The sequence below is a fragment of the Carcharhinus amblyrhynchos genome, chromosome 8, assembly GCF_965287045.1.
Source record: "Carcharhinus amblyrhynchos chromosome 8, sCarAmb.v2.hapA, whole genome shotgun sequence".
Taxonomy (NCBI): domain Eukaryota; kingdom Metazoa; phylum Chordata; class Chondrichthyes; order Carcharhiniformes; family Carcharhinidae; genus Carcharhinus; species Carcharhinus amblyrhynchos.
Window position 1 is genome coordinate 79,051,553 of NC_137331.1, and position 26,302 is coordinate 79,077,854.

General features: G+C 43.4%; 1 protein-coding gene across 1 annotated transcript in view; it reads right to left on the reverse strand.

Annotated features, from left to right (window-relative positions):
* myom1b (myomesin 1b) overlaps window positions 1–26,302 on the reverse strand; it is a 124,925-nt gene that overhangs the window by 62,223 nt on the left and 36,400 nt on the right. Inside the window, exons 7-15 of the mRNA XM_080194310.1 lie at window positions 20,873–20,961; window positions 20,719–20,778; window positions 18,819–18,983; window positions 16,811–16,972; window positions 12,474–12,615; window positions 9,596–9,795; window positions 3,828–3,884; window positions 2,523–2,647; window positions 41–224 (exon numbers count right to left, since the gene is read on the reverse strand). Of these exons, the coding sequence (XP_080050436.1) occupies window positions 41–224; window positions 2,523–2,647; window positions 3,828–3,884; window positions 9,596–9,795; window positions 12,474–12,615; window positions 16,811–16,972; window positions 18,819–18,983; window positions 20,719–20,778; window positions 20,873–20,961 (1,184 nt within the window). The remainder of the gene's footprint in view (window positions 1–40; window positions 225–2,522; window positions 2,648–3,827; window positions 3,885–9,595; window positions 9,796–12,473; window positions 12,616–16,810; window positions 16,973–18,818; window positions 18,984–20,718; window positions 20,779–20,872; window positions 20,962–26,302) is intronic.

The window sequence follows — 26,302 nt, forward strand, 5'->3', positions numbered from 1 at the left end:
AAGACGGGTGAGTTAAGGTACATGTATTGTTCACACTTACCAAGTTTGTCTGTTACTTCAGTAAATTCTGTTGCCTCAGAAGGCTCACCAATGCCAGCAGAGTTTGCGGAGCGGACACGGAAACGGTATGATTTACCCTCAGCCAGATCAAACAATGCAAACCGTGGAGACTTCACAGGGATCTCTGGGTTAACCCTCTGCCAGTCCTCGGTGCCTGCAACACACTAACACAAGCAAGGGCAAATGGGCTTAGAAATTCAGGAGTAAGAAAGACAAATTTAGAATACTTAAAACAGCTACCAGTTGGGAAGCAGATTACTTTCAATGAAACCAGTTGCTCAATTGGAGCTGGATTTTCCAAGTGAGCGTCGCCACTGGTGAATCTGCTGGGATCGGACTAGAACAAAGAACAAAGAACAAAAATTTACTTGCGATTGGGGAAGTTCCTAGAATTATTTGCATTGTCACTGGGTTTCCTCCTTCGGGCGGCCCCATCAGGAAAATTGTTTGTAGAAAGATGAAAGGACTGAAGAGACAAATATTAGGGGGCAGCATGGTGGCACAATGGTTATAAGATCATAAGAACATAAGAAATAGGAGCAGGAGTAGGCCATCTAGCCCTTCAAGCCTGCCCCGCCATTCAATAAGATCATGGCTGATCTGTCGTGGCTCAGTTCCACTTTCCCGCCCTCTCCCCATAACCCTTAATCCCCTCTCTTATCAAAAACCCATCAACCCGCGTCTTAAAAATATTTAGCGAGGTAGCCTCCACCACTTCAACGGGCAGAGAATTCCAGAGATTCACCACCCTTTGAGTGAAGAAGTTCCTCAACTCCGTTCTAAACCGCCCCCCTTTATCTTGAGGCTATGCCCCCTAGTCCTACTATCCTTTCTGAGTGGGAAGAGTCTCTCCACCCCTATCCTATCCATCCCATTCATCATCTTATACGTCTCAATGAGATCTCCCCTCATTCTTCTAAACTCTAACGAGTACAAGCCTAATTTATTCAGCCTCTCCTCATAGTTCAACCCCCTCAACTCCGGCATCAGCCTAGTAAACCTCCTCTGCACTCCCTCCAAGGCCAAAATATCCTTGCGTAAGTACGGCGCCCAAAACTGCACACAGTACTCCAGCTGCGGCCTCACCAATGCCCTATACAGCCGCAGCAAGACCTCCCTACTTTTATATTCAATCCCCCTCGCGATGAAGGCCAGCATCCCATTTGCCCTCCTGACCACCTGCTGCACCTGCAAGCTGGGTTTTTGCGACTCATGCACAAGGACCCCGAGGTCCCTCTGCACCGTCGCCTGCTGCAGTTTTTCTCCACGTAAGTAATAATCCTTCCTACTATTATTCCTACCAAAGTGGACCACCTCACACTTGCCAACATTAAATTCCATTTGCCATTTCCTGGCCCATTCGCCCAGCCTATCTAGATCCTTCTGTAGACTCTCACCACCCTCCGCACAATTTGCCTTTCCACCAATTTTGGTGTCATCAGCAAATTTCGACACCCTACACTCGGTTCCCTCCTCCAGATCATCTATATAAATGGTAAATATCTGAGGCCCCAGCACCGACCCCTGGGGCACTCCACTAGTCACCATCCGCCAATCCGAATAGCACCCATTGACCCCCACTCTCTGCCTCCTATTTGACAACCAGTCCTCTATCCACGCTAACACCCTACCCCCAACTCCATGCCCCCTGACCTTCTGCAATAACCTCTTGTGAGGTACCTTGTCAAACGCTTTCTGAAAATCAAGAAAGACCACATCCACCGGCTCTCCTCTATCCACCGCCCTAGACACATCCTCATAGAACTCCAGTAAATTTGTCAGACACGACTTCCCTTTAACGAAACCGTGCTGCGTCTGCTCTATCAAGCAGTTCCTCTCAAGATGCCTCGCTATTTCCTCCTTGATGACAGATTCTAACATTTTACCTACGCTGCTGCCTTACAGCGCCAGAGATCTGGGTTCGATTCCCAGCTTGGGTCACTATCTGTGTGGAGTTTGCACATTCTCCCCATGTCTGCATGGCTTGCCTCCAGATGCTCCGGATTCCTCCCACATTCTGAAAGACGTGCAGTTTAGGTGCTTTGAGCTGAACAGGCACTGGATTATGGTGACTAGGGGAATTTCACAGTAACTTCCTTGCAGTGTTAATGTAAGCATTACTTGTGACTAATAAATAAACTTTTTACTTGAAGAATGTTATGTCACATTGATGATGTCAGGCACAGTGATACAATGATATCTGATGCAACATTTAGCATCATGTCATTTATCACCTCCTATCTTGAGCTTGATCTACATGATCCAAGCTGATTGGAGTAGGCATAGCTCCTCCTCCAAGGCTTGATCTCATCTGCATCTTAGCCAAAAGGCCAAAAGGAATTTCATGCAAATATAATTTGGGGATCATTGGCTAATATTCCACATCACAATTTTACCCGTGCATATTTAAACAGGTTTAGGAAGGGTGTTACTTTTTTGTATATGTATCTTGAGGTATTTACCTTTTCTACATAATACATAATTCCTTCATGGCCACGTTGATCAGGGGGTTTCCAGCTGAGAACAACATAATTCTTGGTGGCTTCAGTCACAGTAAGTTCTCTAGGTTGTCCAGGCACCACACCCTCTGTTGGGACAGGAATGGGACAACAACTTTTTACTTTGGAGGTGAAAAATGGTCCAGAGATTTCCCCTTCTGATCAGCGTGCAAAGAAAGGCTCTGATGTTGCTAGGCTCAAAATACATACAGATACTCTGATCTGATTTGATTTATTATTGTCACATGTATTAGTATGCAGTGAAAAGTATTGTTTCTTGCGTGGTATACAAAGCATACCATACATAGGGAAGGAAAGGAGAGAGTGCTGAATGTAGTGTTACAGTCATAGCTAGGGTACAGAGAAAGATCAACTTAATGCAAGGTAAGTCCATTCAAAAGTGTTCCAAAACATTTAGGTCTAAATGTTCATACTCAGTTGCTGTGGAGTTTTGGCACATGGGACTTCTACCCATACCTTGCCTGCATATCCCTGATTCTGAACAATTTCTTGAACTCAAGTGTATTTACATATAAAAGGCAGATGTTAGACCCGTTTATAGTGCAATTGGGATACCTCAGATTGTGTTGAAGTGGGGACTGGGGGCAGGTGTGGGGAGGGCTGGTGGAAGTGGGGAGATGGGGGCTAGATGGGAGTGAGTTTGAAGGTTGCAGTGGTCTGGCATGGAAGGAAGATCTTATGAGTTTTTGCAATTATTGTGAAGATAATTGATCGAGTGCAACCAACCGCCCTTGTCAAAATTGGCCTTCAAATTTTAAAAGTCTCCTTTCCTCTTCCTCAGCATTGTCAGTTGCAGGAATGCTCCTTTAGGCCCAACAAAAACTACCGTTGGCCTTTGGCACCTACTCTTATGGTAACATCCTTCCCCAAGATTTACTTTGACAACAGCCAACATTGCCTCAGCCAGAACTAAACAAGCTTCATAGTGGTGGTGGTGGTGGTGTGGTGGTGTGGGGGTGGAGCACATAGCACCGATTTGACATCTACAGCTTTTTGGTTCTAGCTAAATGGGGCTTGAACTTCAAAATAATTTTGGTCTCCTTGTCACTGGAATGAGCACTGGCTGGCTCCATGAGTCACCTACCCAAAATTAAAATCTCTATCAATTATGATGGATAATACTCATTCTCAGAAGTTTAATAAATGCTGTTGAAAGAAAATGGAAAATACAGGTTATGGGGAATAAATGTTTATTGATCCCACATTGTTACAGGTCTATTCTTACAGATTAGAAAAAGGCATGTTTACCTGCTGGTTCTTCTTCCGTTACAATAATCTGTCCTGTCCATGGAGCTAATGGAACTCCTGAAATTAAATAACACGAGAAGATAAAACAGTGTTTTGAATAAACCTTAGGAAGAACTTTCAAAGCCTGTATGTTGTGCAGGAAGAGTTAAACAAACTCAGAAAAATTGCATACATACAGCATTAAATATAGGCTGGGATTCTCCAGTCCCGCTGCAGTGAATGAGGATTTGACTGAGCGCCAAATTCTCCTTTTTCACGGCATCACAGCATTCTGGCTCATAATCGTTTTAAAATATAAAACCACGGGTGAAATCTTGCCAAAAAATAGCAGAGTGTTGGTTCCAGCATTAACACGGAGTGATTCCCACTGATGGCTTTCTGGCCAGATCTTCTGTCTTTTTACAAATATATTTTCTGCCTAAGAGAATCATGCCACTCCAGCAGCATGTTCCCTCTGATTTGCCCACCCTGCAACAACTTAACTGCTGCAGGCACTGGGGAGCTCCATATAAACAGCTCCCTAGCATTTGTTCCACTGCGGGGGATAGCAGGCAAGAAGGCTGCACTAGTGCTTTTCAGAAGGGGGGGAGGTGGTCTCACCCGAATACTGGATGGAGAAGAGCAGAGGCAGAATACAGTCCAGCCCTGCTCCAGGAGATGGCCTTTCAGCAGAGTCATCACCTCTTCCTGGGATGCAGTGGCAGCCCTGGCCAGTCCAAATGCACTACAGAAGAGGGAGAAGGTGAGCAATTTCTTCGCTCAGCCAGGGTAAGTGAACCATCCTTGTCTCCAACTGGACCCCTCGCACCCCCTTCGCACTCCCAACCCTTTCTCTCACTCAGCCACCTTGACCTTTGTCAACACCAGGCACCCTGTCTCTCTCCCACAATCAACATGTTTCCCCAGTAACTGCTATGCTCCTCACTCACACTCGAGCTCCCACCCATTTTGAGCTAATATGTAGGTGAAGGCAACAAGCAGGCAGGCAACAGCTAAGACATCTTAATTCAAGACAGATACGAATATAGGATTTAAGAGGAATGTGTGCAGTTGACTGATGCTTATGTGAAACCGCACATCGAGGTTTATTTGGCCTGCTCATCCCCCTACTAAGCGCAGCTGTAGATCTCTCACAACAGGTTTGCAATCAACACACATGGGACCTCATTGAAGGATCAGGTTTTAGTGCATGAGATGTGGGAGAGCAGAATGGGCCTGTGTGCTGGACTGTGCCGAGGACTGTGGGGCTATTCATCTGAAGCATTAGAAGCCCCAGTAAGTTTTTGCACGGTCCAGGCAGGAAAGATGCTAACCTTGGCTCGAATATATTCAAGAGGTCGCTAGATAATGCTGCAACTTTATAAGACTCTTGTCAGGCCCCACTTAATGCTGCAACTTTATAAGACCCTTGTCAGACCCCACTTGGAGTACTGTGTGCAGTTCTGGTCGCCTCACTACAAGAAGGATGTGGAAGCTATTGAGAGGGTGCAGAGGAGATTTACAAGGATGTTGCCTGGATTGGGAAGCATGCCTTATGAAGATAGGTTGAGGGAGCTAGGTCTCTTCTCCCTGAAGAGACGAAGATTGAGAGGTGACATGATAGAGGTTTATAAAATTTTGAGAGGTATAGATAGGGTGGATTCTTGGAGGCTATTTCCCAGGGCTGAAATGGTCGCTACGAGAGGACACAGATTTAAGGTGCTGGGGAGTAGGTACAGAGGAGATGTCAGGGGTAAGTTTTTCACTCAGAGGGTGGTGAGTGAGTGGAATCGGCTGCTGTCGGTGGTGGTACAGGCGAACTCGCTGGGGTCTTTTAAGAGACTTCTGTATGAGTACATGGGATTTAATGGGATTGAGAGTTACAGATAGGTCTAGTAGGTATGGATATGATCGACGCAACTTGTGGGCTGAAGGGCCTGTTTGTGCTGTGGTGTTCTATGTTCTATGTTCTAGATGTAGCATTTGGGTTGAATGGGATCAAAGATTATGGACAGAAAGCAGGATTAGGCTATTGAGTTGGACGATATTCAAGAGGTTGCTAGATATAACATTTGGGGCGAATGGGATCAAAGGTTATGGAGAGAAAGCAGGATTAGGCTATTGAGTTGGATGATGAGTGGTGGTGATCGTGCTGAATGGTGGATCAGGCTCGAAGGGTCAAATGGCCTCCTCCTGCTCCTCTTTTCTATGTTTCTATGTATCCACAGTGATGGATCACAGTCTTGAACTAATGCTAAGGAATCCCTGTGATCAAAAGGTCCAGAGTGGTTGCAACTCAGCAACCCATAGTATAGGCGAGACACTTTCTAAGAGTGGACTGCAAAGAAACCTCGAGACTTTTCGTCATGACGAAATTGTCTGGGGATATGGGTTTACAGTGGAAAAGTGATGATCAGGGCAGGAACATGATCATTTCTGTCTGGTGGAGTGATGCCGAGAGGCTAAATGGTGTTCTCATTCTGCTCCTCCCTGTGGACCCCTATTTCTGGCTCCAGCTGAAAGAGCTCTCTGCAAGGTCTGCCCCACACTGGGAAGAGGTGTGAGGATGGCCATGAGTGTATCCCAGCCCTGATCAAATTAGATATTGCTTCCAAGTTGTCAGACTCCCAGACTTTTTGAGGTCATAGATAAGATCACAATCCCACTTACAGCTGCCTGAGGTTGTAACAGAATGGTGTGCTGTGCAGATTTTAATGCGAGCATTTGGCATATGCAAACCACCAGAAGAGCAGAGAGTGCAATTTAATTCTGCTGTCATAAATAGAGGTACATTCAAACAAAGTATGTTGTTTCCAACCAAAAAGAAACTGGAGCCTTCCAGTCAGTGGAGGATAGCAAACTATAACATTAAAGAATGTGTCAGCAGTCCACACTGCCTGGAATCTGGTAGCTATCATATTGACATGGGCCTGTTGCCCTGATAAGAGCTCTGCTCAAGGCTCTTTGCCACACGTATGTAGTTCATTGTCCTTGCACTTATAGTAAACCCGAGGTTGCCGAAAATCTCAGTGGTCTTACAGCCTGGCTACTCAGAACCAGGCAAACCTGAACAAGGTATCTGTCACCTTCCAGGTGCACTTGTGTGTTGCTGACTGGGAAATGCCAAACAGGTTCCTAGTGGAGGCTGGAAGGAGCAGCTGGCAAAGGAATTTAAGGTAGTAATGACCTTCACTCCTACAAGAATGAGATTTCCCCCCAGTCCTTATAGACATAGAATCTGCTGCCCAACCCTTCCAGGTATAGGATCTCCTGGATGAGTATTACCATTCGTACCTGACTATGCATGGAGATATTGCCTTCTAATCAAGGTGATGACAGCCATGTGCAAGAAACCATCCTCTAACACTATTCAGCTGGCCTCCCCTACCCTTGAGACTCCATCGAGAAACCATTGTCTTGGCAGCATAGAAAAATGAACCACATGTGCCCTCGTCAGACAAGATCAAGCCCCAGAGGATGGAGATTTGGAGTCAGGAGTTTGCTGCTGTCCACTGGCTGAGCCCCTCAGAGGTATCCATCTCCATCCCTCCCTTCATTGCTGCCAATGGTCAATGGCACAGAATGAACAGTAGCTCCGCACATTGCTGAGATATCAAGGTTCTGAGACCCATAAGTCAGGAACAAACTTTGTGGGAACTCACAAAGGCTCCTTGGGCGGCACCTTTCAAATCCATGACCACAACCATCTAGAATGACAAGGGTAGCAGATACATGGGAACACCATCACCTGGAAGTTAGTCTCCAAATCACACACCATCCTGACTCGGAAATATTTCGCTGCTCCTTGGGTCAAAATCATGGAACTCCCTCCCTAACAGCACTGAAGGTGTATTGACCCCACATGGAGTGCTGTGGTTCAAGAAGACAGCAACTAATGCTGGCCTACCAAACGAAGCCCGTATACTTTGAATTAATTTTTAAAAACCTGCTGCAGTGCAGGCTTCACCATAAAGAGGAGAACATTACTGAGCAGTGTTGACATCCAGTTGCCTCATGATTATTGTGGTGTCTTTATAGTTGACCAATTGTGCTGATCTTTGACATCAATCCCCAAAATGACTCTCCACCCTATTTCAAGACGTCACAGTTTTATATCACTGCATAGTTGTTACTTGAAAAGTGGTGGCGTGTTTGTTTTCAGACTCACACTACAACCATCTACCCTTCCCCTGTCACCCAACAACTCCCCCTCATCACCCTTGATCCACCCAATCTCACCACTTCTCCCTCTGTCACCCGTGAACATCCCCCCGTTACCCTGGACCCTATCATGATCCATCACCACAATCCTTCCCTTCCCTTAGAGCGAATGCCTGTTACTGTATGCATGCCCACCCTAACCTTCCCTGACCCCCTCCCAATATCTGAGCCATCTGTGCAGTCTGCCCCCATTACCTCCCCCCCACCACTCCCTGCCACCTCCTGCCCCCCCCCCACCCAAGTGTCCATCTAATTTGGACGAGCAACTTAATTCTGGAATGCTGGTCTTTCAATCAGCATGTGTGATATGCTAATGCATGCAAAAGGGCTTCCGGACATTGTTTGTCAGAAAGATCAGCCCACCTTCAGCCCACCATTAAAGTCCCAAGAACAGAATTCAAAAGGTTCATTCTGACGTTGGCAAACTGATTTTTGGCCTCACGCTAAATGAAGTTCCCCAGCCTGTCAAGCTTCCTGCTGTTGGCAGGACTGTAAGATTCTGCCCACTGAGAGAAATGCAGCGACTGTAGTATAAATAAACTTTCAGAAACCCTTTGACAAAGTTACACACTAATTGGAGAAAGTTAAAGGGGAGGAATTAGCAGAACAGAAGAAACTTGGATTTCAGTTCAGAAGAGAATAAAGAGCAGAAGTTTAGAGTGGCTTATTTGAACTTCCTTGACTGGCTTTAATGGGGAGGCAATGGCTTCAAAATGGGGCCAGTATACTTGTGATGTGCACTGGCCTCTGGATTCTGTTTCAGGAAGAGCAGGTCAGAGCGTTCACTTCCTCTCCCATAGAGAAGGGAATGAGCCTGACTCAATGAAATTCATCCTTGCTCACATTACTGTGAAGAAAATGGGCCTGACCCATTGCACCTTCTTCCAGAGAGAATAAAATCAACCTTGGCCAAAGTACCTAACCCTTCCTTGTATCTTGGCTGCACTATGCAGCTTAAGATGGATCAACTAGCACTGATAGGGACAATATTTGCATACTTTTGAGATTCAAGATAAGGAACCAGTTATAGTTCCAACACTGCTCCGGACCAGAGACCAGTCCACATGAATTCTTCATCCTCTTGGCTTTACATCTATCATGAAGGACATCCTACCTTCGGCTGATTCACCTGATTTAGGGACTCATTCCCATGGTAGTTCAAATCTTTGAATGGGATTTTACAGGCCTCACTCATGCCAAAACCATAAAATCCTGCCCGAGGTCAATGGTCCTTCCCATGCTCCACCCCTCGCCCACTCCGATTCCCGTGGCGAGCAGTTTGGTAAAATTCCGGCCTGTGTCTCACCATTTCAACAGCACCAGGTCTTGGTGCTCTAATGTACTTTGCTCCTGTAAACACAAAAGATTGCCACGGCTTTGGTGTGTTTTAGTTTCTCTTTCTATCACATTGCATGCAGCACAAATTTATTCTGAGTAGCAAATGTCTAATTTACTATTTGACCTGTTGTCCTTCATATTAAGAGTGTAGCCAAACATGGACTCTTAAAGCTATCAAAGGAGTCACTTTTAAAGATTTCCTTTCTCAGTTAGTCAAAAGCAAGACATACCTTTCAGCCTCGCTCTATCAGAAGGATCCAAGGCTGCAACAGGTTCAGATACACGGGATGGCCTGCTAATTCCAACATGATTGACAGCACGCACACGGAAGATGTAAGAACGACCTTCTACCAACCCAGTGACAGGGAAGCGGGCAAACTTCACTGGGGTATCATTGCACTGAACCCAGTGACTAGTTCTTACTTCAGATCTGTAAACAAAGGAATTGAGTTGTTTGTTAAAACAAGCAGGAAATCTAGTCAATTATACCATTCTAAAACTCATCCTGCCATCACTACTATACAAAAACATCACGGATTACATGTGAGGGCATTTATTTACTGTTTAAACACTTTCTTCAGTGCTATTTGCACATTTTCTCCGATTTGTTCTCTCCCGAAGGTTATGGATAAGAAGTATACAGCTCCTCGGTTACCTCAAACAAATTCACATTTTCATGTGGAAGCTCAGATGGAAAAGGGTCATTCTGGAAGGTTCTGCTGTTGGGCAAAGTTTGGTTAGCACCAGCAAGCATAGAAAATTCAGACTGTAGTAACAACCCTATCACTGATGGCACATTATAACAAGGATGGAGGTGAGGGAGTATTATTAGGCAGCTTGTCTAAGATAAACACGTGTGATTTTCTACTCACCACAAGCGCACACTCAAAAGTTGATACTTTGGGAATATTTTAAAAATCACTTTAAGTTCCTACTGTTACTCCTGCAGGTGGTGCTATGATAAGTATTATCCATGATGCTTTTATAGTGAAAGTCTATAACCTTTTGGCTGCATAATCCAGCCATTGCTTCCAATGAGTTGCTAATATGTTCCCTGAAATCATTTTTATTGCCATTTCTCCTTATTAAAATTCTACATTTTGTTTTATTATTTGTAGAACTCACATACCCAAAGCAGCCTCGAGCCATGAGTGACTCTTTTATCTGCTATTGCACCAGGATACCACCTACCTCCCACCCAAAAGGACAGTACAGTAAGACAGAGAGCAACAAGGTATGACAGAAAAAAAAACAAAGAGCTAAAGGGAGAGAAGAAGAGGTATTACCAATGACTTAGATGAGTGTACTGAGTGTAACACATTCAATGATGCTGAAGGTGTAATTACAAAGATGAACCAAAGAGGTTGCAAAGAAATATACACAGGTTAAATGAATGGGCAGGAATATGGCTGATGGAATATAAGGTGGAAAAGTGTGAAGTTCTCCACTTTGGAGAAAAAAATTGGAAAAGCAGAATATTTTTCAATAGTGAGATACTGAAAATGTTGGCATTCAGAGGGACCTGGATGTCCCTGCAAAATAATCACACGACACAGACATACAGATACAGCAAGTAATTAGAAAAATAAATGATTTCAATGTTTTAAAAATTTTGATTTGATTTATTATTGTCACATGTATAATTACACAGCAAAAAGTATTGTGTCTTGCATGCTGTACACAAAGCATACCGTTCATAGTGAAGAAAAGAGTGCAGAATATAGCGTTACAGTCATAGCTAGGATGTAGAGAAAGATCAGCTTCGTGCGAGGTAGGTCCATTCAAAAGTCTGATGACAGCAGGGAAGCAACTGTTACGGAATAGTATGTTTGCCTTTGTTATTAACAGATTGGAGGATAAGAATAAAGAAGTCTTGTTACAATTGTATAAGGCTTTGATGAGACCTGAATTTTCATTCTATTCAGAAGGTATTATTCACAGCGACAGTACTCAAGCAGCTGATGGAAATGTGTACAGCTTTGATCTCCTTTCCTAAAGAAGAATACACAAGCCTTAGAGTAAGTGCAACAAAGGTTCACTAGATTGATTCCTGTGAAGAGGGGATTGTCTTCTGAAGAGAGATTAGGTAGCAAAGCCTTTGTTACCTGGAATTTAGAAGAATGAGAGGCGTAAAACCCTTAACATTCTCAAGAGTTTCGATGGGGAAGATGCTGGAAGGATGTTTCTCTGGCTGAGGAGTCCAGAATGGATTGACCATTTAGGATTGAGCCGAAGAGAAATTTTTTGACTCAAATAGTTGTGGATCTTTTTAATTGTCAGAGAAAAGTGGATGCTCAGTCAGTCAAAATTCAACTTGGTGATAAATAGATTTTTGAGTAGTGAGGAAATTAAGGGATTTGGAGATAGTGTGGAAAAGTAGGATTGAAAGAACAGATCAGTTTTGATTGTATTGAATAGCAGAACAGGCTACATGGGCCAGTGACCTATGCCTGCTTTTACTTCTTACAGTCTTGATGAGAACAGAGAAATAGAAGCAAAAGAGGTGAGACAAAGAGAGAAACAACCCCACAGAGACAATGGAGACAGATTACAGAGTACAATATCTTCCAATTTATTGTAAGCAGTAGCATGAGCGATCAATACGAATACTATAGATATAAATTTAAATGTTTAACAGAGTTTCTCTGTTCATTCTTAGGGAAGATGACTTCATGCATCACAACACAGTATTACACTTTATATCCTCCATGTAGTGTGATCAGCTGCTTGAGTACTGTCACTGTGAATGAAACTTTCTGAATAGAATGAAACTTTCTGAATAGAATGAAAATGCAGATGTTTGCCCACCAAATCAATCTGAAGGTTTGCCAGTCCACCTGGGGACTTGAATATCAAACACATTCCTGACACTCTCCTGGAGCCCGTCATTATTCAAATGTAAGGAAAGATTAGCGTTGTGGAAGAACAACAGCACCCAGGGAAATGTACTCTGACACGAATCCAAACTTTTAGGAGGGGAGGGAAGAAACAAAAAACAGTAACGGGATCCACTTTTTCAGAATTCCTGTTTATTTATTCAGAACCCAAAGTATCCAGAAATGAATACCGTGAGAAATATCCCAGCCATCAATTTCTTTTATCACTCACCTGTCAACAAAGTAACCAACGATGGAGCTACCACCATCCACTGCCGGCTGCTTCCAGCTTACAATCACATAATCCTTATTGGCATCCAAGCAATAGACATCTAAAGGAGCACCTGGGGCACCTGCAACTTCTGCATCAGCATCTGTAAATAAGGCACAAGCTCATTGATTACAATGGCTACATTATGGTTTCTCTCATTCCTGGGAAATGCAGCAGCAATATAGAATTATAGAATCCCTACAGTGCAGCAGAAGGCCATTTGACCCATCGAGTCTGCACTGACAAGAATCCCACCCTGGGCTTATCCCCGTAACCCCACATATGTACCCTGCTAATTCCCCTGACACTAAGAAGCAATTTAGTATGGTTATTGGGGGCAGCACAGTGGCACACTGGTTGGGTGACTGTCTGTGTGGATTTTGCATGTTCTCCATGTGTCTGCGTGGGTTTCTCCGGGTGCTCCGGTTTCCTCCCACAATCCAAAGATGTGCAGGTTAGATGAATTAGCCATGCTAAATTCTCCCTCAGTATACCCAAACAGGCGCCGGAGTCTCGCGACTAGGGGATTTTCGCAGTAACTTCATTGCAGTGTTGAGACTAATAAATAAACTTTAACTTTAATCAATCTAACCCGCACATTTTTGGACAGTTGGAGGAAACCGGAGCACCGGGAGGAAACCCATGCAGACACAGGGGTAATGTGCAAACTCCATACACAGTCACCCAAGCCAGGAATCAAACCTGGGTCCCTGGCGCTGTGAGGCAGCAGTATTAACCACTGTGCCACTGTGGCAGTGTCAGCACCCTGGTCACTGATAACTGAAATGCAGGATACAGTGCAATCTATTCACTCTGAGGCAGACTCACAGCTGGCATGTCATCACCCAAGGAGATGGTGACCAGCTCACAAGGGGAAATTTCATCACACAAAGGGTTGTGAATCTTTGGACTTTTCTACCCCAAAGGGCTCTGGGAGCTCAGTCATTGAGTATGTTTATAGCAGCGATTGGCAGATTTCTACATACTAATGAAATAAAGGGCTATGGAGAGTGTGTTGGGAAAAGGCATTGAAGTGATGATCAGCTGTGATCGTGGTGAATGACAGAGCAGGCTCCATGGGCTGAATGGCCGAGTCCTGCTCCTATGCTCCAGTGTTCCTCTCTGACAGTGTCCAAGTCATTTCTCTCACAAAGACCAAGTATCTACAGGCAAACTGTGCTCTCTTGTGCTTCAACAGCTCAATGTAGCCAGTATAGCAGATACCCAAAGCCTGTTCAGTCATTAAATGCAGACTTACTATGGCACAGCTCCCTATCATTAGAAAATAACACCTAGGAGCAGGAGTAAGCCATCTGGCCCCTTAAGTCTACTCCACCATTCAATAAGATCATGGCTGACCTGTTCATGGATTCAGCTCCACTTACCCAGCCGCTCACCATACCCCTTAATTCCTTTACTGTTCAAAAATTTATCTATCCTTGCCATAAAACATTCAATGAGATAGCCTCAACTGCTTCACTGAGCAGGGAATCCCACAGATTCACAACCCTTTGGGTGAATAAGTTCCCCCTCAACTCAGCCCTAAATCTACTCTCTCTTATTTTGAGGCTGTACCCCCTAGTTCTAGTTTCACCTGCCAGTGGAAACAACTGCCCTGCTACTTTCTTATCTATTGCCTTCATAATTTCATATGTTTCTATAAGATCACTCCCTTTCTTCTAAATTCCAATGAGTACAGTCCCAGTCTACTTAGTCTTTCCTCGTAAGCCAACACTCTCAACTCCGGAATCAACCTAGTGAATCTCCTCTGCACCCTCTCCAGTGCCAGTATATTCTTTCTCAAGTAAGGAGACCAAAATTGGACACAGTACTCCAGGTGTGGCCTCACCAACACCTTACACAGCTGCAACATAACCTCCCTGTTTTTAAACTCCATCCCTCTAGCAATGAAGGATAAAATTCCATTTGCGTTCTTCTTAATTACCTGCTGCACCTGTAAGCCAATGTTTTGTAATTCATGCACAAGGACACCCAGGTCCCTCTGCACAGCAACATGCTGCAATCTTTTATCATTTAAATAATAGTCCATTTTGCCGTTATTCCTGCCAAAATAGATGGCCTCACATTTACCAACATTGTACTCCATCTGCCAGACCTTTGCCCACTCACTTAAACTATCTATATCCTCTGCAAATTTTTAGTGTCCTCTGCACACTTTGCCCTACCACTCAACTCAGTGTCATCTGCGAACTTTGATGTACTACACTTGGTCTCCAACTCCAAATCACCTGTGTAAATTGTCAACAACTGCGGTCCCAAATCTGATCCCTGAAACACACAAGTCACTGATCGCCAACCAGAAAAACACCCATTTACCCCCACTCTTTGCTAATCAATCCTCTATCCATGCTAAAACATTATCTGTAATGCCGTGCACCTTTATCTTATGCAGCAGCCTTTTGTGTGGCACCTTGTCGAATGCCTTCTGGAAGTCCAGATACACCGCATCCACCAGTTCCCCTGTCTACCACACTCATGATGTCCTCAAAGAATTCCAGGAAATGAGTTATTTCATAGACCTCACTGTTTTATAGACCTTTATAAGATACTTTTTAGTACCCTGGGATGCATTCCATCAGGGCCAGAGACTTGTCTACCTTCAGCTTCCTTAACTTGCCCAACACTATCCCTTTAGTGATAATGTTCGTTTCTAGATCCTCGCCTGCTATAGCCTCCTTGTCATCAATTTTTGGCATGTTATTTGTGTTTTCCACTCTGAAGAGTGACACAAAATACCTGTTCAATGCTTCAACCATTTCCTCATTTTGCATTATTAAATCCCCTTCTCATCCTCTAAAGGACCAATGTTTACCTTAGCCACTCTTTTTCATTCTATATATTTGGAGAAATTTTTGCTATCTGTCTTTATATTCAGGGATCAGTGCTGGGCCCACTGTTATTTGTCATTTATATTAATGATTTGGATAAAAATGTGGGGGGAATGGTTAGTAAGTTTGCAGACGACACCAAGATTAGTGGCATAGTGGACAGTGAAGAAAGTTATCTCCAATTGCAACAGGGTCTTGATCAATTGGGCCAGTGGGTTGACGAATGGCAGATGGAGTTTAATTTAGACAAATGCGAGGTGATGCATTTTGGTAGATTGAACCAGGGCAGGATTTACTCAGCTAATGGTAGGGCGTTGGGGAGAGTTACAGTACAAAGAGACCTAGGGTACATGTTCATAACTCCTTGAAAGTGGAGACAGACTGGTGAAGAAAGCATTTGGCTTGCTTTGTTTCATTGGTCAGAACATTGAATACAGGAGTTGGGGCGCCTTGTTGAAGTTGTACAAGACATTGGTAAGGCCACACTTGGAATACTGTGTGCAATTCTGGTCACCCTATTATAGAAAAGATATTATTAAACTAGAAAGACTGCAGAAAAGATTTACTAGGATGCTACCAGGACTTGGTGGTTTGAGTTAGAAGGAGAGGCTGAATAGACTGTGACTTTTTTCTCTGGAACGTAGAAGGCTGAGGGGGTTATAGTGGTGTATAAAATAATGAGGGGCAAAGACAAGGTAGATAGTCAATATCTTTTCTCAAAGGTAGGGGAGTCTAAAACTAGAGTGCATAGGTTTAAGGTGAGAAGACAGAGATACAAAAGTGTCCAGAGGGGCAATTTTTTCACATAGAGGGTGGAGAGTGCCTGGAACAAGCTGCCAGAGGTACTAGTAGAGGCAGGTACAATTTTATCTTTTAAGAAGCATTTAGATAGGCTATGGGTATGATGAGTATAGAGGGATATGGGCCAAATGGGGGCAATTGGATTAGCTTATGACTCTAAGCTAGTTTACTCTCGTAATCTATTTTACTTTCCTTTATAGTTTTTCTATGACTTTCTGTTGACTTTAAAGATTTCCCAATGCTCTAATTTCCCACTAATCTTTTCCACTTTGTATGTATTTTCTTTCAATTTGATACCCTCCTTTATTTCCTTTGATATCCATGGCTGATTATCCCTTTTCCTACAGTCCTTCCTTATCACTAGTATCTACCTTTACTATCTGACAAGAAAGACCTTAACTACAATCACTGCTCAGTGCTGAGCTTGTTGGTTGCTATCTTGGTGGTAGCACAATTGCTGCAATTGTTCTCAGTGCCTTTAGTTGTGGGATGTGGTTGTGGGGCAGTAAACAGCTTATTATTTACTGATTTCTTAGTGCACAATGTGGTGCTGAGTAAGAACAAAATTGGGCTGAATTTGATGCCTTGCACAATGGGAAGGCAGGACACTGTTGTGACATGTGGGCTGTTATATTTATTGCAACATACCTCTGACAAACACATATGCACTATGCTGTTCATAGCCAGACTTTGTTACCACACGCATGATGTACAATCCTTCATCCTCTTTGTTTAGGTGAGTGAGAGTCAGTGTGGCACTTTCACCACTCCAGTGCATCTGAACCCATTCGGATGGCTTTAACTGAACACCTGACAAGGAAAATAGAGAAGAGTAGGAATGTCAGAATGGAGCAGGTACGGAGGTTAATACAGGAGATTATAATTCTAGGTGCTCAAGAAAGGATTTTCCCTCCCAAACTCAACGGAACTTTAAATAGTCTGCCAAATTTTCTGTTTCACTCGCGACGATTCCCATGGTGGGTGCAGTGCAAGAATTTCAATCTAGATGATTGAAATTTATTGTCTTTACGTATACACTTGACATTCTTTCTACATGCAAAGTTTTTGCTGCAAGCTACAACTGCTAAATGTGAAATCATAAATACACAAGATTAACAACAATGAAAGCAATAAACTCCTTGAGAAGATAGACAGCGTTGTAAGTAGCCTAGAAGGAAGTGTAAAATTATAAAAGGATTATTTCAACATCCTGGGGGGTTACTATTCATGAGAAACTGAACTGGACTTGCTGTGTGAATACTGTGGCTACCAGAGCAGGTAAAAGGATAGGAATTCTGAAGTGAGTAACTCACCTTCTGAGTCCCCAGAGTCTACAGCAGTTCAAGGCTGCAGATCAGGACAACCTTCTTAAGGGCAAATAGGGATAGGCAATAAATGCTGGCCTAGCCAACAATGCCCACATCCCATAAATGAATTTAAAAAAAATAGATTCAGAGAATGGGCAAAACTATGGCATTGTCAGCAAATGTGAGGCCATACATTTTGTACATAAAAAGGGCCGAAGGACCTGTTTCTATGCGGGAAAGTGGAACTGAGCAGCGACAGATCAGCCATGATCTTATTGAATGGCGGGGCAGGCTCGAAGGGCTGGATGGCCTACTCCTGCTCCTATTTCTTATGTTCTTATGTTCTTAAGTCCAGGATTTGACATACTTTGCTAACCATGCTCTCAATATGCCCTGTCACATTCAAAAATTGATGTACATGTACAACCACGTCCCTCTATCCCTGCATTATCTTCAGAACGATACCATTAAGTCTTTATTCCCTCTCCCTAACCTTTCTGTCAGAATGCATTTGCTCACATTTCTCTATATTAATTCCCATCTGCCGTTCACCTACTCATTCTGCCAGCCTATACCATGTTACAGTCAATTCATCTTTTTGCCTCTCCTCTGAGTTTTGTATCATTGGCAAATCTTGGAATTCTACTCTGCATTCCAAGGTTTAAGTAATTTATATATTGCAAAAGAAGCAATGGTCTTAGCACAGACCCATGGAGAACACCACTGTCTACAACCCTTCAATCTGAAAAGTTAATGATGGCAGCTGCCTTTCAAAGCTGGAAGGCCATTTGCTCCCCCAGCAGATTGAAAGAGTAGGGGGATGCTCTTACAGGTAAGAGAGTGCTTCAGAATGGAGACCCCTCCCTCCAACCTTTTCAACATTTAAATTACACAAGACACCCCTTATCATAATGGCCTCCAGCTGCTGTTAGGTCCATGCTGGAAGAGATGGCCCAGCCTGGAATAATGGACTCTGGCTGCCTCAGGGCAGTTACACTGACTTTCTCATGAACCTGAAGGCTGACTGAAAACTCCCAGTTTGCATCCTCCAATTGGCCTTAATTGGGTTTAATTAGCTTGGTGAGCTTCTCATTGCTTACAGACAAGAAGCCTGCCTCCAGAAAAATGCTCCAGCATTCAGATAAAGGCGGGGAACTTCTATGTTGGCTGAAGATGCTATTTCTTACATCTATCTGGGTGTGAACTGCATGTACAACAGCGATATTCTATGCTGTGAGAAAGTAGAGGAGATAACTAAAGACCTTTTTAAAGTGGTTTGATCTTTGGTTTCTTGCTAACTGCAATTTCATGCTAGGTCCCTCTCCCATATACACACAGGCAACACTTACCATCGCGCCACCACTGAATCTCTGGCTGAAATCGCTTTAGGCTGGGATGAACGACGACAGTACAGCCCAAACTCAAGGTGTCGCCTTCTTTACCAAATGATACGTCAAACTTTTCAACGATATGCACATCAAACTTCATGTGAGGATCACCAGGGAAATAGTCATCTGTTCGACAAAGAATTAGTTTCTTTTAACACTTCTCGTTCACCGCTGCGTTTTGTTTTATTTCATTTTCTTTCAGTCTTCTCTTTCCCATTCTTGTAAGTAATTCTTGACAGAGGCCCTTGCAAGCAATTACTTGGAATTGGGATATTCTGCAAAGAGTTTGTGAGTGGTACTCTCCAGCTATTATTATCAACCCCCATGGAAGGTTTACAACTAGGTACAGAGTTTGCCAGATCAGTCCAATAGGAGATAGGGTTTCCTCTTTATTTTCTATTTGCTAAGTCTTTGCCAGCTACTTCAGTAAGTTAGCAAGGCTGAGGTCAGAATCAGTTTTATCAGTGTGATGTGGGCACATATCTCAAAACAGTCAACCAAACCGCTAGTGATATTGGTACCAAAGCAGGCTGATGGCCTATTTATTACATGGAATAAAGTGTTCATCAGCAAATTGTGCCCAGTTTTTTTGGACATATTTATATTAATGATATTTTTGTACTTTAGATATTTTAATTAAATATAAATGTCTCATGGTGATGCCTCAACTTTACGGAGTAGAAAAGAAATTTATATTGATTGCAGTTGCCAATACAATACACCACATTTTTGAATAATAAATTCAGATAATAATAAAACACCATTAGACTTCAAAACTAAATGAAACTATGTTTATAGTGAAACTGCTGTCTTTATGTTAAAATTTCAGGTCTAAATGCACAGAAAGGTGCAAAATAAAATCAAAGGCTAGAATTGAGAACAAGTTTGATCCGCATCTGGAAGGTTTATATTTTACGTCTGTTCATTATTCAGAGTTTGCAGAGTTAGGCCAGAGGAACACTTTTGGTTGGACTACAGGGATGTCGAGGCATTCTCAAAACCAAAGGGTGTGGGGAATAATCAGTGGTCACCCAGAATTCAAATCTGTTCTAATCCATTGACTTGCTTGCTAAAGTTTTACTAGCATACCCGCCCCAGAATTGGGGTGGGTGAGGCTCACAGAACGGCATCCTCCATTGGTCTTGGACGGGATCCTACGAGCCTCGGGCAAATGAGGCAGTAAAATTCCGGCAGCTGTGTCCATTTCAAGTTCATCAATTCATCAACTACATTTTAATCTGTAAGTCTCTTTAAAATGCTGATCAGCCAGTCATACTTTACTGGCATAGTTTGTTTTTACTCCAGATGTACTACATGCATTTTTTCACTTTTTTTAATGGAAACTGTGTCTCAGTATTGCTGCTTCAGCTTGACCAGAACGTTTTCAAGCCTGTCTAATGTTGAAGTTGAATTTTTTTAAGGGTTATTTTTAATTAATTTTTTTTTTAATTCAATAAAGTTCACAATGTCGACTAGTGATTTGACATTCTAAGGCCTATGATTCTTTATCTTTATGTCTTCAACTAATCTGAATGATAATTTTGTTATACTCTGCATATTGCATCCTCTTTAATTTACCAAACCTGAAGTGGTCCAATATCAGCAGCTACAGAATTTATTCCAAACCTTTTGCAGTGTTATTTTTAACTGAGAAAACTATGAGGGGCCAGAGTAACAAGAAAGTTAAAAAGAGCAGAAAACTTGATAAAACGTATTAGTTAGGCAATGCCATGTTTCAGGTTTTAAAGTCCACAGATTATTGGACGCATGTCAACATTTAGAGCAGATATGATCCTGTTTTCTTTATCCAGGAATAGGTATCTATATTAAAGCTGGTTCTACGAATAAGCTTGATACCTACAAGAATGATGTGCATATCCTCCAGGATGGAATGAGATATCACCATGCTCGGCCTTGAATCCTGAAACAAATAAACAGATGGAGGTCTGTTGGTGCAAAACTATACCCCAAGCTACTAAAACAGATTGTGTGACAAATTAATTTCATGGACGTACGTTTTACCACAATTGATGCAAAAGCTGAAAGTTCTCCCTTTGCATTCATGGCTGAAGCTCGATATTGGGCAGTGTCATCAAAGTCACAACTGAAATGGAACCAGGTGGCAGAATTAGACACAAAAAAAACCAAATACAACATTTGACAAAATGATCTCCACAGTTAGCTTTTAAATTTACTCCTTTTTTCGCTTTATTCCTCCCCAGAAAACACTGACACCAACCCCCCTCCCACCACACCCCCACCCACTCCCCATCAACCTCCCATCCCCCCACCCTGCTAGTTGGGATATGGTTGTGTAAGTGGTGGTCATCATTTTCGCATCTCACCAGCTCCATTTGCCATGTCTTTGAAAAAGTAAATTCTGAAGCTTTTATTTTGTTTAATTCCTAAAATGAAATCTGCATGTTAAGCTCCTCAGCAACTGATTCAGATGGCACAGTAAATGCATTGCCTGTAGTTCCCAATTTAACCTCTGCTCTGTGCTGAGTTAGCTGCAGAAGTGACAAGAGACCCACAATTGAACTTAACAACTTGGATTCTATGATTGGCGCTAACTCTGAGTTTAGCTCCCACTTAGTTTGCTATCTGCTAATCCCACCACTTGCCAATTGCAATGAGATCCACCACGTTATTCCTGTGAGTGTTAGCCAGTGGATACTTTTGCCGCAATTCTTCCATCCTGGAAGATTCTCGCACTGGCCAATGCCCAGGGGGCACCTTGGCACTGCCCAATGGGCATGGGGCAGAACCAAGGGGGCAAAACATATGGGGACGGAGCCTAGGGGCAGGATATGATGGAGTGGGGTCATGGGGGCGATTGGTGTGGACTGGGGGGGCCCGCTGCCAATCTGCATAGAGATCAATGGGGGAAGGAGGGAGGAAGTGACTGGGATGGGCTTGTGGAGGTGGGGTCAACCGGGAGGCCATGGTCAGCCTGCTGTGGTGATTGGCACTGTGGGGGTGTGAGGGGGGTCGGGAGTGCTGGGGGAGTTACTGTCATGAGGGGAATACTGTAAAAGGGGAGACTGCAGAGGGCTGGGATGGGGGGGAGGATTCACGGCTGTGCCCGGGAATGGTGGGGGCCAGCGATCAGGCCATGAGGACACAGAGAGCTGATGATGCAGGACTGGCCAGCAATCAGGAGGCCATGAGTGCAGGACCACTAAACATGCTCGGTGTGGACAGATCAGCGCATGCGCAGTGGCCCACTCAGCACACTGATTTCAGCCTCTCCAGTGGGGATAGGCCCTGGCCCCTGAAATTTAATGATATACATTCTGCAGTGCAGAATGTGGGAGATTCTTCTCTGAACTCCCATTGAAAAACACGCGTAAATTGCTCCAGTTTTCACGCGAATTCAACACTTTTTTTGGGAGAATTTTGGCCTTTATCTTGATTTCTGCTTTCTTCACTGATATTTCTGATGCTTCTTATCTGAGGGCACACACACAGAGTTCGTAGTTTCTCTCTGACCCTGATGACTGAGCGAAATCTGCATTTGCTCGTCACAGAATCTGTGTGGCTTTATTGCAGAAATTGACTTTGCATTACCAGAGAACGTTTAGTGCAGTAATGGTCTGTGGCTCACAAAAGGCAAGAAAATTAGACACAAAGTTGGAGGAGGCAATAAAGTTAGGAAATGTAACTGCAGCAGTACAATTTTTCTTGTATCAGCATTTGATTAGTAGGAACATTCTTACAAATTCTGAGACTTCAGCACATAATCTAAGCTAACATTTCAGTGACGTACTCAATGATGTAACATCAGAGGTGCTGCCTTTCAGATGAAATATTAAACCAAGACTCTGTGTACCGTCATATACTAATGTAAAGAATCTAATTTCACTATGCGAAGAGCAGCATGGGAGTTGCGGTGTGAACCAAACTTACCCTGCAACCAATATTGCTACGGCAGATTATTTGCTTATTTATCTCACTACTGTTCAGCGACATTTCTGTGCAAATTGACTATTGTGTTTCTTTATGTTGCAACAGTGTCTGCATTTCAAATGTACTCCGGACTTTTACAATTGCAAATCAATTGTGTAGTAATACAATGAAGAGCATGGGCATGATTTTCCCAGAAATATTCTCAGTGCCCAACAGATGGGAAAATGGGAGGTTTTCCCATTTTTTTTTGAGCGAGCTCAGTTAAATGAATTTACAACAGCACTCCGTTGAAGTAATAACTTAACAGCTGAATGAGCATAGCCTAAATCAGAAGGGAGTGAGTTTGATTAAACAAACAGACCGGTTCTGTAGTTTTGATGTGATCATTTAGTTATTTATAACTGGTGACAATAGATTCCTGCACCATTTGATCATAAGCTGTTAGCTTAGCAGTTCTAGTTAAGTCGGGCCTTGGAAGTGCCAACATGAATGAATGAATTTCAACATTGGCCGGTGCTATACAGTAAATCATTTTATATCCTGCAGATTTTTTTTAAAAAAGCATCAGGATCCACTCCTAGGTTAAAAGGTTGCCATTGCCAGCCAGCAAATAATGAACATGGGCTGAAGAATCCTCGCTATGTTTGAATTGAGTCATGTAGTGATATTTATATATGTGTTGAAATATCTTACTGCCATTGAGACATCCACCTCAGAAATATTTTCTGTTGCAATTAATGGGCTGCATTAGCTGATATTAGGAATCTTTTGACTATTCAGTATGATATATAAATCATAAATCACTGTCCTTAAAGTTTTGTGTCCGTGAGCACCAAGAGTTCAAAAGCCACACTGACTTTGAATTAACAAAGCATGTAATTCGGCAATTAAAAATATACTAAGGATCAAAATTCCGACAGAACCATTGTACCATAGGAACTAAATGGGGCATAACTTGCAGCTGCTGTACTGACAATATTAGTATTGACACTGACATGTTGCCTTCTTTGTAGCAGTAATGCCAAACGTAGGGGTGGCATGGTGGCAGAGTGGTTTGCAGTGCTGCCTCACAGTACCAGGGACCCAGGTTCAATTCTGGCCTTGGGTGACTGTCTGTGTGGAGTTTGTACGTTCTCCCCGTGTCTGCATGGGTCTCCTCCAGGTGCTCCAGTTTCCTCTCACAGTCCAAAGATATGCGGGTTACATTGATTAGCCATGATAAATTACCCCTTTGTGTCAGGGGGATTGGAAGGATAAATATGTAGGGTTATGGGGATAGGACCTGGGTGGGATTGTTGTCAGTGCAAACTCGATGGGCCAAATGGCCTCCTTCTGCACTGTAGATTCCATGATGATTCTCATGGTTGTCCTTCATTCTTTTGTCATTTATGAGCTGTGGGAGTCACTGGCTAGGACAGCATTTATTGCCCATCTCTTGTTGGCCATCAGAAAATTATGGTGGGTTGCCTCTTGAACTGCTGTAGTCTCTGAGATGTAGGTATGCCCACCATTCTATTAGGGAGGGAATTCCAGGATTTTGATCAAGCAGCTGTGAAGGAACAGTGATACATTTCCAAGTCAGGATGGTGAGTGTGTTAGAGGGGTATATCCAGATGGTGATGTTCCCAGTACCTGCTGCCCGTGTCCTTCTCCAAATGGTAGTGGTCATAGGGTTGGAAAGTGCTGCCTAAGGAACATTGGTAAGTTCCTACAGTGCATCTTGCAGATGGTATACATGGCTGCCACTGTTAATCGGTGGTGGAGGGATTGAATGTTTGTGGAATGGCTAGCAGTCAAACATGCTGTCAATGGACTTTTGGCTGGGCTGCCAAATCTCCCACACAGGTGCCACCACGTCAGGGCCAGTAAATCCTGGAGTTAGTCTCCAGGATAGAAAATCCCATCCCATGTTTTAAAAATACATAAAGAACAAGAGTGAGAGTATGGTTGATTAGAGATCAAAGAGGTCATTCATGTGGAAGTGCAAGACTTGGGCATGGCTTTTAATGAATCTGTTGTAACTGTTTCCACAAAAGAGAGGGATGAAACAGTTACGTAGGACTGTGAAAAATTGGATGGGCAAACAAAGTGAGAGTGGGAATATTAAGGTGGTTAGCATTCTAGAAAGTGATCAAATAACCAGATCCAAATGAAATGTATCTCAGGCCTTCTAAGGGAAACAAGGAAAGAAATAGCAAAGGTTCTGACCATGGTTTTGCATTTCTCTGTGGCCACAAGTGTGTCACTGTGGGAATAGAGGACAACCAACATTTATACTGTTGTTTACAAAGGGAGGAAGGGATAACTTGAAAAATTACAGACCAGTCAGCCTAACCTTGGTGGTGAACAAATTATTGGAAAAAATTCTGAGGACAGTATAAGGCATAAGAACATAAGAACATAAGAAATAGGAGCAGGAGTAGGCCATCCAGCCCTTCGAGCCTGCCCCGCCATTCAATAAGATCATGGCTGATCTGTCGCTGCTCAGTTCCACTTTCCCACCCTCTCCCCATAACCCTTAATCCCTTCTCCTATCAAAAACCCATCAACCCGCGTCTTAAAAATATTTAGTGAAGCAGCCTCCACCACTTCAACGGGCAGAGAATTCCAGAGATTCACCACCCTTTGAGTGAAGAAGTTCCTCCTCAACTCCGTTGTAAACCGCCATGGTGGCACAGTGGTTAGTACTGCAGTCTCATGGCACCAGGGACCCGGGTTCAATTCCAGCGTCGGGTCACTGTCTATGTGGATTTTGCACATTCTCCCCATGTACTCGTTAGAGTTTAGAAGAATGAGGGGAGATCTCATTGAGACGTATAAGATGATGAATGGGATGGATAGGATAGAGGTGGAGAGACTCTTCCCGCTCAAAAAAGACAGTAGGACTAGGGGGCACAGCCTCAAGATAAAGGGGAGGCGGTTTAGAACGGAGTTGAGGAGGAACTTCTTCACTCAAAGGGTGGTGAATCTCTGGAATTCTCTGCCCGTTGAAGTGGTGGAGGCTGCCTCGCTAAATATTTTTAAGAAGCGGGTTGATGGGTTCTTGATAAGAGAGGGGATTAAGGGTTATGGGGAGAGGGCGGGAAAGTGGAACTGAGCCACAACAGATCAGCCATGATCTTATTGAATGGCGGGGCAGGCTCGAAGGGCTAGATGGCCTACTCCTGCTCCTATTTCTTATGTTCTTATGTTCTTATGTCTGCGTGGGTTTCCTCCAGGTGCTCTGGTTTCCTCCCACAGTTCAAAGGTGTGCGGGTTAGGTTGCTTGGTCATGCTAAATTGACTGTAGTGTTGAGGGGATTAGCAGGGTAAAAGTGTGGGGCTACTGTAATAGGGTTTGGGTGGGATTGTGGTCGGTGCTGACTCGGTGGGTCAAATGGCCTCCTTCTGCACTGTAGGGATTCTATGAATCTATAAATTGTTCTTTAGGGAATCGTGAGTTAATCATGGACAATCAGCATTGATTTGTTTAGGGAAGCTCAGGTCTGACTAACTTATTTGAATGTTTTGAGGAAGTAACAAGGAGGGTGGCATAT